Source organism: Ailuropoda melanoleuca, chromosome 3 (genome assembly GCF_002007445.2).
Source record: "Ailuropoda melanoleuca isolate Jingjing chromosome 3, ASM200744v2, whole genome shotgun sequence".
In the NCBI taxonomy this organism is placed as follows: Eukaryota; Metazoa; Chordata; class Mammalia; order Carnivora; family Ursidae; genus Ailuropoda; species Ailuropoda melanoleuca.
In genome coordinates, this window is record NC_048220.1 from 79,960,742 (window position 1) to 79,972,807 (window position 12,066).

General features: G+C 38.0%; 1 protein-coding gene across 1 annotated transcript in view; it reads left to right on the forward strand.

The window, feature by feature from the left end:
* Nucleotides 1-12,066, forward strand: part of MAN2A1 (mannosidase alpha class 2A member 1) — a 172,577-nt gene that overhangs the window by 130,615 nt on the left and 29,896 nt on the right. Inside the window, exon 17 of the mRNA XM_002919942.4 lies at nt 11,354-11,487. Within this exon, the coding sequence (XP_002919988.2) occupies nt 11,354-11,487 (134 nt within the window). The remainder of the gene's footprint in view (nt 1-11,353; nt 11,488-12,066) is intronic.

The window sequence follows — 12,066 nt, forward strand, 5'->3', positions numbered from 1 at the left end:
GTCTGTTTGCTTAATTGCTTTTGCTTTTGTTTCAATGAGTCTGTCACCATCACTGCAGCCTCAGTTTTCGCGAGTTGTCCAGGGGATCTGGAGCTCATCACAGAGGGTGTTTTCTGTAAATTAGAGGGCCCTCTTCTGCTGCTGTGACTATAAGCTTAGTTTGCCATCATATCCTGGGGGTTGATTTGAAAATTAATAGGCTCTGACTTGCCTGTGTACTCATCCCAACAAACACGCATTTACCAGACCCTAAATGCCTTTCTTTTTTCCTCTTTCCTTCTCCCCTACTGAGCAGTCCAAAATGCCCAGTGGCTGACTAGTAGCCCCTTACTGGAACCAGGAACCACCAAGATTGAACTGACTCCCAGCCCTCCAAGGTGACAATCCCAGCTCTGGGATTTAGTCAGTTAAGAAATAGAAGTTGTTTTCAAGTGGGCACCTAGAGTATTAGCATAACAACGGTAATAATAATAAAATAAGAATACAGACCTCAGATTGCCTCTGGATGTCACAGTGGGCGGAATAAACAGGCTGAAGCATTTGTATTAGAGTTTTGTAGCTTGAAAGCAGAAAGCTTCAGAAGTTGGTGCGGAAGGACAGATAAATAAGTTAGGTATAATGTGAAGTTAACTTGGAGTGCCTCTCCAGATGTGTTTTACTGTTGTCGCCTGGATTCAACTTGAAACCAGTGCATGTAACTATTCGAAGTGACATAGCAATCTTTCTTTTTGCTCTCTCAAGCCCAGAGCGTTTATATTTTTTGTTTTTTCCCGACATGAAAGTAGTCTGTGGGAGATGGAGATACCAGTTCACCTGAAAGGCTTTAGTCCAAACTATACATCCTTCTATGTTTGTATCTGAGCCCCTCTCGACAAATCTCCCTCTTGGAAAAAATAAGCCCCGTCGTGGAGAGAGAGAACCTTTTCTCAGTGGCCTTCCTGACCTCCCTCCATCTGTTGTTTTCTTTCACACACCGTTGCACGAAGGCTCAGGTTGTGTGGATTCTGGCTCATTTGGGGTTTTAATTAAATCACTGATGGAAAACCTAAGAGATGTGAGGTCTTCAGTGTGTTTGGATCTCGATGAGTTCAAAGTGCCTGAACGGGGTCTGGTTATGCTGTGCCAAAGCAGCTATACTGTGAAATACTTGACAGCTCTTGGTGTTTTAAACTTTGGCCTCACGTAAACCAGCATCTGGTCGATAGATCAAAATCCATGGACAGGATGTAGCTTTTTGTCTTAGGTGTAAAGAAAACATCAACCAATTTCCATGCTTTTGTAGATCGGCTCATGTTTAATATTTCTTAAAAGAACACAAATATCTACTTTCCAGTTTAATTTACTAAACTGCCTTTGGATAGATGCTACTTTTGCCCCCTTGAAACTGACTAGATGCAGTTATTTGGAGATAGAGCCTGTTTGTTGTTAGTACCAAATTTATGAGCCAGAAAAAAATGGGGCTTGGGAGAGAGAAACTATTAATATTTTATGATTAGATACTATAATTGTATTAGGTTACTAAACCATTAATTATACAAAAGATTTTATTACCTCTCAGCAACAAGGATGAAGAAACAGGAAGAGTTGATATTATGGATTATCTGTCTTTATTGAGAGTCTGTATTAAATGTTTCAAATTCAGTTTACATGAAATATTCTTTTAAAAAACTAAAGTAATGCAAACCTATTAAAGTATCCTTAGATTCCTCAATCCCTATTTTAGTTACTCTTTGACTGTTTTTTCCCCAAAGTAACCTTTGGCCCAAATTAAGCTTTGAGAGAAAACAAAATCAAGAACAGAAATCAAACAGCACTTCCCAGATTATAAAAACTGTGTGGTCATCATTGATTTTGCAAAAAACTGAGTTGGGAGGTGTGGATTCAACCAACTTTGGGTTTTTTTTTTTTTTTCTTCCCGTGATGTTTTATATTTAAGTTTTAGTGTCTCTATGTGTGTCCTCTCCAGATTCGGGAAATGGTAGGAGGTGTAGTCTAGAGTCCACTCTTAACATCATTTAAGCTATTAAAAAACACCCTGTGTTTCTTTTTGTTATTGTTCAGCCATTACATTCAAAAGGTTTCTAGAAATATTAAATTAGAGGAAATCTTGTGCTCACTAGCTTTAAAAGCTCTACAAGGTCAGAGGTATTTGAGAGATTTCTAATGAAACACAATGTTTTGCCTTCTATCAGGTTAAATAAGAAATCCATTTTGTAGCACCCATAATTTAATGAAATGCCCTTTGGGAACTTTTTTTTATTTTTCAAAGATTATATTTAGTCTGTAGAAAATAACATTTTTCTGGAGGGAAAGGTGGGAGAAGTGAGGATTAATTTTTCTTGTACTATAATCATCTTTCATTAATTGAAGCTTTATGTGTTACTAAGGCTACTTTACCTTTTTTAAATTAATCTTGATTTGGAAGATAGAATGTGATACAGGCAGAAGCCCCTGTATCCCCTTATGTTATATTTGCTACTGTGCCATCACAGTAAGTGCATACCTTGCGGTGACATCATGATCAGTAAGTGATGTTTGCTAGCTGAAGCTTCATTTGTCTTTGGAGCTGTAATTATTAGACTTTGGTGCCCTAGTTTTCTGACATCAGCAGCTACTTTGAAGAATTAGGTTGCTATGGGTTACCAATGTGTCATGTACATTTTCACTAGCACAAGGTCCAGGTTCCAGATCTGTTATAATACATACCTTCAAGTTTCCCACCGCCCCGAGGACTATGTTCTCCTAGGCAGGTGTTTGTGAGTGAATGAGTATGTGTGTAAACCATGTTTCAACCCTTAGGAGAAATATCTAAATGCAATACTTTTGCCTATTTTCCACCCACATATTATAAAAGTACTGTATGTAATGGATCTTGCTAAAAGAAAGCAAGTAGCCTGGAGGTAAAATGTAATGAACTGCCATCAAAAAGCATGGAAGAAAAGACTTTCCTTTGGCTGCGATGACTGAATAATTTCCTTGCGTGGGCACATTTAGCATCCAAAAAGAGGTTGCTTAGTTTTTCTCTGTTTTGAATATATAATGTAATTGGATTCATAACATGACCCTTAACTTTGAGCAAGTCAAAATAAACTTCATGTAGTTAAACACATAAGAGAATCACCTTGGGAATTAGAGATCTGAATCCTTAGTTGCACCTTGAAGCCAACCAGAGTGACCTTGAGTTTGTCCTTTAATTTCTTACGGACTCAGTTTCTTAAACTGTAGAAAGACTAGATGGCCAATTAGGTATAACCATTAAGGAGTCTTCACAAAACTTAGTATCACATAAAGTCTCTTTTGTGCTTAACTCCTTGCTCCTAAATTCATCTTCTAAGGATGCTTGAATCTGGGCCTTCCAACCCTGGAGTCCTCATGCCTGTGAACAAGGTCTCAGAGCTTCATTGAAGTTGTTTTTACTCCATAAAAAGGTTCATGAGGACATTAAAATGGTTTGCAATCAGTCTCTCTTTTTTTTTTCCCCAAGACTGCATTCCATATTTAGTTTAAGAGTGAAAAGCATTAAGTAAGTTATGGCTAGGCAGACTTAGGTAATTAAAACATTTTTGGGATACCGTAATATGCAATTGACTGCTAAGGATTTTTTTTTTCTGTTAATTGGAACTTTTAAAAATTGAAATAAGTACTATGTGTCGAATCTGATTATTCCCTACAGGCATGAAAGAGAAGGTTATTTTAAGGGACTATAAGCAATTCTGGTTACACAAATTCAGAACTCAGGGTTTGTCTTGGGGGTTCTTTGACAGCAGCTGCTGTGTTGAAGGCATAGCGTCTTAGCAGAGAGGCATCATCCCCCACAAATAAATGTTGTACTAAACTCAGATGAAGGGCATAGGGATCGAAAATATAGGGGAAATGTGATGGCTAAGAGCTCAGACTCCAGAGTCAACGCACCTGCATGTCATTTCCAGCTCCTATCCCAGCTCCACCACTTACCAGCTCCTTGACCTTGTGCAAGTTATTACGTCTCTGTCCTTGGTTTTGTCATCCTGAAAAAGGTGACAATAATAGAGTACCTCATAGAAGTGTTGGAGGATTAACTGAGTTAATATACATAAAGCCTGGCACATATTAAGTGCTGTGTCTACTTAAGAGGATGTGCAGGCTTTGGGCACCTGTGTGGCTCAATCAGTTAGGCGTCTGACTCTTGATCTCAGCTCAGGTCTTGATCTTAGGGGTCGTGGGTTCAAGCCCTGCATTGGGCTCCATGCTTAGTGTGGAGTCTACTTTAAAAAAAGAAAAAAAAAGGATGCACAGGCCAGATGAGTTAGACATAGACGTTCCAAATAAGAGAGGCCATTGAGAGTTGGGGGTGTTTGGGGAAGATTTGATAAAGGAAGTGAGCTGTTGAGATGCTATGTCTTAGAGAAATTCATTTATATAGGCAGGAAGGAAGGAAAGAACATTACCAAGCATGAAGTGGGTTTTTTTTTAATCAAACTCCTTTGTTCCTATAAGAATTTGAAAAACTCTGTATTACATATATTTGACGTCTAGTTTTTCTTTATACATTTAAAAAAACTGCAAAGGATGTTTTTTTCTGGAATATAATAAATATTGACATTTTAAAATAAGCATATCCAGTGAGTAGCAATTTGATTTCTAAGTCATGCATTTTTAAAAAGGCCCGAATAAGATCTTTAACAGTCAAATTTCACATCCTTATTTTCTCCTTGAACTCATATTTCCATTCTGCTTCCCACAGAATTTTATCTTAATGTAATATTTTTATGCTTGAGAATCTTGTTATTGATCAAGCTTTCATTACTCTTATGAAATATGTATGTATGTGTACATTAAGTTTAAAAATTCTGTCATCCTGAAAGTAAATATTAATTTTTTTCTGGATTGAGTTATAAAAATTATTAGTAGTATACAGTTGATCAAAACAGTCCTTGTATGTTACCTTTTTGGTCATTTATTTCATGAACTTTAATGGGAACCTTTCAGTGGATGAATCATATATACCCTTTGTATCCCCATATGTTCATGTATCCATTGGTGAATGTTACTTATTGCGAGAATGAGATAGGTTTCAGCATCAATTTTCTTCTTAATTTTTGTTTTTATAAAGGCAAAGCAAATAAATAATGTTACCATAAGTAAGTAGGTAGGAATGGAAGGAGTTCTATTATAAGAATGTCATTCAGTCCCTTGAACTCCTTATGAGTTCTGTTCTATAAATCACAGAATTGTCTATTGTCAAACATGAATTTCAGTCAATTGTTTTTAATGATCTACTGCCTGACAAATTGATTAGATACACCTTCAATTTTGTTAAAAGCAAACAATAGAAAGTTACATGTTTTGGAAAAGTATTTGTTACCCAGCCATTACAGTTCACCCTAATACCAGTATTGCAAATTGTATCTGTTCAGCGTCCCCTGGAGTTAGGATAAGTGAGAGGTATGCTACTGCTTCTTTTCTGGTAAGTCAAGAGAAGAAATGGTTAAAGCGTGGTTTAAAAAAAAAACAGGAAGAACTGCTTACCTCCATGGCAAGATGAACTTGAGAAGTAAGAGTACGCAGAATCCAGGCTTCCTGCCTAACGCTACCTTGGAAAGGAGCGTGTTTGGGAGAGCAGGAAGAGGCAAGTGCAGAGTGAGTGACAGTGCGGAGGGTCTGCAAACAGACCATTGGGATTATTCCAGCATTCTTCCCTCACATGTCCTGGACCAGCCCAAGCTTGGATAGGGGGAAAGGAACAGGAAAGCTTCAGTGTTGTGAGCTGTTTTATTCACTTCCTACGGAAGTGCTTTCGTCTGTTTTGGATTTTTAAAAAATGTTACTGATGTAGATGTTGTGTTTCCTCCAGGACAGAGCTTCCCACCTGTTGTTTCTTAAAATCAGTGCTTAGTAGAAAAAAAAAAAAAAAAAAAAGCTCCCAGTGTTACTGTGTATTTTTTTCTATTATTAGGTCTTCCAAGTATATTGTAGTTAATTGGTGTCATCTTTATCCAAAATTTGCAATCCACGGTATCAAAATGCTCTACCTTTCCTATTATGCGTTTACTTTTGTGTCATTATAAGAATTACTGAAATGAAAAGCCTAAAATATGTAGACTAGTGCCTCGCTCATAATAAGTTGATCAATAAGTCATAGTAGTTATTTATCTACTGCTTTAGAAATAAAACAAAGTGGTGCATCATCATTTTCTTAAATTCAAGACTCAGAATGAAATTTACTTAAATTTATATTCATGAAAGCAGATGTTAAAATTTTCACTTGTGGAGAAATAATCAATGTGAACATTTACAGACCTGGAAATCAACAGGTACCTCAGAGGATAAATTAGATCTTACAATGGATAGGCAAGTTGAATAAGTCAACATGGAGAAAAAGGTCATCCAGTTGTGCGAGTTATTACCATTTTTATTCTTGGTACTTTCAGATATGAGTACAGTTTTTAAAAATGATAATATTTGCTTTTTAGAAACATCTCCATATTGACCTACTAAATGCATCATTGTTGCAAAAACTGTCGTTAAAGTTTATATTGAATGAAGCAGTGTGTATTAGGTAATGACCCTCAGTGTCAACTCCCAGTTAAGTTGGGTAAGTTCACAAAAACACTGTCACGAAAGTAAATACATAATGGAAAAGGTATTTTTATATTTTTGATGATTTAAATACAGAACAAAATACTCCCAAAATTTGAGGGGCAATACTTCGAATTACAAGCCCTGGTTTTTCATGACAGCTTTTTTGTTCGCTGTTGTTATTGTTAACAATTATTGTTACCATTGTCCTACTTCTGCCGTGAAGTGATGGCTTAGTCACTCCCTCTGCTCAGACACAGAGTCAAGAAAAAGGAATGAGGGCAACAATTAGATAACAAGCTTGCATTTCTGTCCAAGAACCTACATTTTAAGGACACTCACTGAAGACCTTGCTTTGAACCTTAGGTGGGTTTTTTGAGGATTTATTTTATATGATTTCATATCTATGTTAAATTCAGTTAAACACCTCTTTTGGGTTCTTGCCATCCATCACTTTTCAGTTTCCTAGGTGGGTGTGGGCCAGTTGTTGTGATTGAATCTTGATGTAAGGACTTGTCCTAATCACACATCTGAGCGGCACTAATAAGATACTGAAAACTTGCCGAGTGAGTCAGGCTTTCTTTTGCTCTTTCTCCCAAGCTGCTGCCTCTCACTCCGATAACCATTTGAGTATGGGGAGTGGTGTCTGATGTATTAGAGATACTCCTTGGAAAGGTACACTTTGCATTTCAAAATTGCTAGAATAAGGTGATTGGGTTGGTGGAGAGGATTGGACCAACTCTGAGATTCTATGAGTCAGGGTTGACTTCAGCTGACCAGATAGGTGTTATAATGATGTGATGGTAAAGAAAGGAGACTGTGCGAGGAAAGGAGGCCCAGAATTCTCCAAAAGCCACCAGGGGCTGCTGCCCAGAGCCATGGCCCCAGGCTTTTCCATCTGCATTCCTCAGCCACACCCTCCCTGGACATTTCCATCTACCTCTTCTTTCCCACACAAACGATGTGTCAGAGATACCTTCCAGTTTTTCTTTCCACACAAGAAGGGGTACCCTTCTCAGTTTCATTAAGACTGGTGCTAAGCATCAAAATCAAAAGGTGATGCCTCCCTACCCTGACCCCCCCTGCCTACCCAGTTTCATCTTTTTCCCTGCCTTCCTAGAAAATAATCTTCTTTTAAAGATGCTTAAGATAATTTTTGTTATTTTAGAATATATATGTATACAAATAATATATATGTATACTCTTTTGGCAAAAATGTCACACATTATAGTATAAGGTGAAATCCCTCTAGAATCTGTGTGTGGCCCCTATCCACTGCTCGAGAGGTAATCAGATACCTGCGTGCACATGCAATCGCTTGTGTGCACGCTCTCTCACTGACACACACACACACACACACACACGTGCACACCTGTAGAAAGGTGTAGTATTGTGTTTGGTTTTAGCATGAAGTTCATCCTACTATACAAATGCTGCATTCCCTTTTTGCATCAGATCTTTCTTTCCCCGGGAAGAGAGCCACCTCACTCGTTTGCTACAGAGCAGTCCATAACGTGGGTGTACAGGTTTTATCAGTCATCTGTCCGTTGGTGGACAGCTAGCCTATCTTCCCAAGTTTCTCCCCTCGGCACCAGGCACAGTGAACATGCTTGTGCTTATGATTTGTGTTCATCTTGATTAAGTGAGATCTAGTGTCTTTAATTAATATATATTACTTTATTGGTGTGACTGTGACATTTAAAAAAAAGATTTTGGATTGTTTTAAAGAAGTTTTGTATTCTGGCAACCCTGTCCCATGATTTTTTTTTATTATTTTAATTTTATTATCATTTTATTAATTTATTTGACTCTGTTAAATAGCACTTGCAGCATATCAGACCCCAGATCAGTACCCTCTTCCTTTCTTAAAAAATAATCTGGAGGTCTCCTTTCTACTTAGAGTCACTGCAAGGCTTCTTCAGTCTATGGTCCCAAAGTAACTTCAGTGTTCTCTGGTGGTCGGTTTGCTCGTGAGGCATGATGGCTGAGAGGCTTAGTGCTGGTTCTGCCAGCCTCGTAATCTGGGGCAAAGAATGTCGTCCTAGACTTAAGGTGAGGGCTGAATGGGCTACTGTACGGAAAGCAGTTGGCAACCATATGGTACCTAGCAAGGCCTCAGTAATTGTTGGCTGCTTCCTCCAGTAGCTGCTGCCCTTCACTCAGCAAACACTGCTGTCTGCCTATTATGTGCTGGGAGCGTAAAGATAAACAAGACACGGTCCCAGTGCTTGAGGAGCTTACATCTAGCATGCATGTGTTTGCTCAAAATTAAAATACTTATTCCCTTATCTTTCTATCTATTTAAACTCTGTCCATGGCCTAGTTTGCTGTCCTCCCATGTCAGCTGACTTCTGCATGATGAAGGACAGCCTCTCACATCTTAACTCATTCTCTTTAACGGTGAGTCAGCACCTCCTACGTCCCCAAAATGTTGTTAAAAACTGGAATGTAGAGATGGTATGTAAGATAATCTGTAAGAAGCTAACAGGCTCTAGGGAGGAGGAAAAAAACCAAACAAACAGGGTTCTGCAGGACTCTTCCCACTTCTCCATGATGGCTTTCCACCTGTGGACTTGCTCTGTTTTTACCTTGTGTTGCCTTTGTTAATAAATAATCCCTGTTCTCTCTTGTGAATGGATGTCGAGGCTCCTTTTAAAGGAGATTTAAGCATTTGTTGCCACAATAGGATCTGAGCATAATACTGAGCTCAAGAAAGATGATTTTCTCAACAGAAATAATTTATTATTGCCAGAGGTAATGTGAAATTATTTATTTTTTGAATCATGTTTTTTTGTAAATGTTTTCCAGAGATACATGACTTGAAATTAATGACAGTCTCCTTTGTTAAGACTTTCTTTCATTTCATGTATTCTATTGATCCCCGAGAGAATATCCAGTCTCCAGAGGAGAAAACGTGCACGGTGCTAAAAGCCCTACAAATGCTTCCAGTAGATGACGTGTTCTCCCAAATGTTTCATGGGGGACTTCATCCCTAGTGCTGCATTTTGTGTTTTTGGCATCTTTGGTTCATTTGTAGAAGCTTGTCTTAAAACTTCATATACATTTCATTGGCTTTGAAAAATATTGGGGTTGACATAAACCTACCGAAAGGAAAGTTTTGCCTTGAAAGTCATACATTTCCTAGTCAAAGAAGATACCATTGTTCTAGCATCAGTGGATGTGATTTTTTTTTTCTTTTAACTTCTCAGTAGTAGTGAAGCTATGTGGGTCAGCTATCTGGTAATTGTCAGAAGGCAAGTTTTATGTATATTTAGCTGGGCAGAGGTTAGTGGTTCGGACTGGCAATAAAGCAGGAGGGAAAAAAAAGGCACCTTCTCCTCCCACTCATGAGGTCACACTGCTCATTACAGCTTTGTGAACATAGTAAGAAACTGGAGTCCTCTCTGACTGAGGTTGTCGAGTTGGAAGGGTAACAGCTCCCAGAAAAGAACTTCTGTGAGAATTCTGAAAATTCTGTTGATGGACTTCCGCCCATTTGGTATTGTCAGCATGTTACTATTTATGTTTTGCAATTTCCAGTGTATTTCTCACATACATACAGTGTCTTGGTTAGCTGCATTTTCAGTATTTTCCACAGGTCCCACAGATTCAAACTTCCTTTCTTTAACTCTTTGCTTTCACCTTCTCTAAGCCCTGGGGATTCTTCTTGGCTTCCAGAAAAAGTCCTCTTTACTCCCTTCTCCCACTCCCGATTTCTCTTTACATAGCCTTCTCTGTCTGAAGAGTGTGCTGTTTATCAGCACACTGTGACAGATTGTGTGTGAGGTGTGGTGGGTAATGGCTGACAACTGCAGGTATGTGTCCAGGGCTCTTAGAACCTTAAAAACCTTCCACCGCATAAAATAGTTTAGGGCCAGTCTTTCTTCTTTTGACTGCTTGCTTTCCTGGTTGCTCTTTCTTAGAAGATCCTATATCTCTTCTGCACATTCAATCTGTATTAGAAGTGTTGGATTTCTTCATAACTCCCCTCTCCATCTCTGAAATAGACCCAAGACTTCATCGAGGACCAGAAGATATTGTTAGGGTAGCGTGACGGATAGAAATTAGTGAGCATTTTAGGCTTATCCAAAAAAATAAATGCTTGATACATCTGGGACTTCTTCAAGCTGTCGTCTGCTTTATATAGCAAAGGGCAAAATGAATCACTTCATAACAAGGGGTCCTAAGAGATACCAAACTCAGTTAAAATTGATTTAACTTCTGGGGAGCTCTCCAGATTATACTTCACAAATACTAATATGGTAATATCCGTTTCAGCCATAAATCATCTCATTGGATCTCGTGTCTCTCTTCCTGGATTATAGATCATGGGCAATAATAGACTGTCTCTTGAACCAACAGAGTGTAAATCTCACTGGTTCAGACTTCCAGTGTGGAAGGCGAGTGGGGAAGAAGTAGGCTCGAATGGCTCTGTTGGGGAATGGCTGTACACATGACTGGCCAGCTGGTCTGGAGTGGGGCTGACCTTTTCTCATTTCATGTCCTCTTTCCCCTCCAGAACTCACTGGAGAATCATTTGCATGTTATATTTCATCTGCATTTATCTCATTCCAACCTCTTCATCCTTCTGAGTTACATGTGCCCCAGGGTGAATGTTTAAAAAAAAAAAAGAAAAGAAAAGAAAAAGGTGAACAATGGCACAGTTAGCCTGAAAAATGGTGAAGATAGGAATAAAAAACAGGAAAATGTATGTCACTTTGGAAGTTCTGTATAGTATATTTAAGAAAAGTAGAGCAATAAGTTTCTATTAATACATATATTCTTTTAAATTTAGGAATAGAGGGACAGTCTGTGGAAGTGTCCAATATCGTGGACATCCGAAAAGAACATAACCGTGAGATTGCAATGAGAATTTCTTCTAGCATAAACAGCCAAAACAGATTTTACACTGACCTGAATGGATACCAGGTAATTTTCCTGTAAAATGTCTAAGTAATGGCTGTGCAACTTTTATATATGGTAATGGGCCAGTTAATTTCGGATCCTTTGAATAATATGCTTAAGTTTACAAATTATTTCTAGAGGAAAACTGAATTTTAACAGGTACTTATAGGTTCTGTATTCAACCAGATTTCCAAAGCTAGAACAAATATTTGAGAGATTGGTTTGTAGAACATCTGATTTACGGTTGTATTTTTTCAAAGGCAGATTTGGTGACTATTTGCATGTTAAAAGCCTTGATACCAAAATTATATCTGAATTTGTCTAATAGAAAGGAAACATAATTAGGGATTGATGGCGTATATATTTTTCCCCTCATAAGGAAATGGTCTGTGCATATTTAATTTATTACATATATGCTTTTAAATGTATAATCCAATAATGGGCTCTTTTAAATTTCAGGGAAACTCTTCCCCTCTTTTTATCAATAACGTATGTGTGTTTACCTTTATGCACACATATGTATACATAGACGTAAACCAAGAAATATACAAGCATATATCTGTTTAGAAATGTGAGTAGGTATGTATTTAATCAAAATGTTCA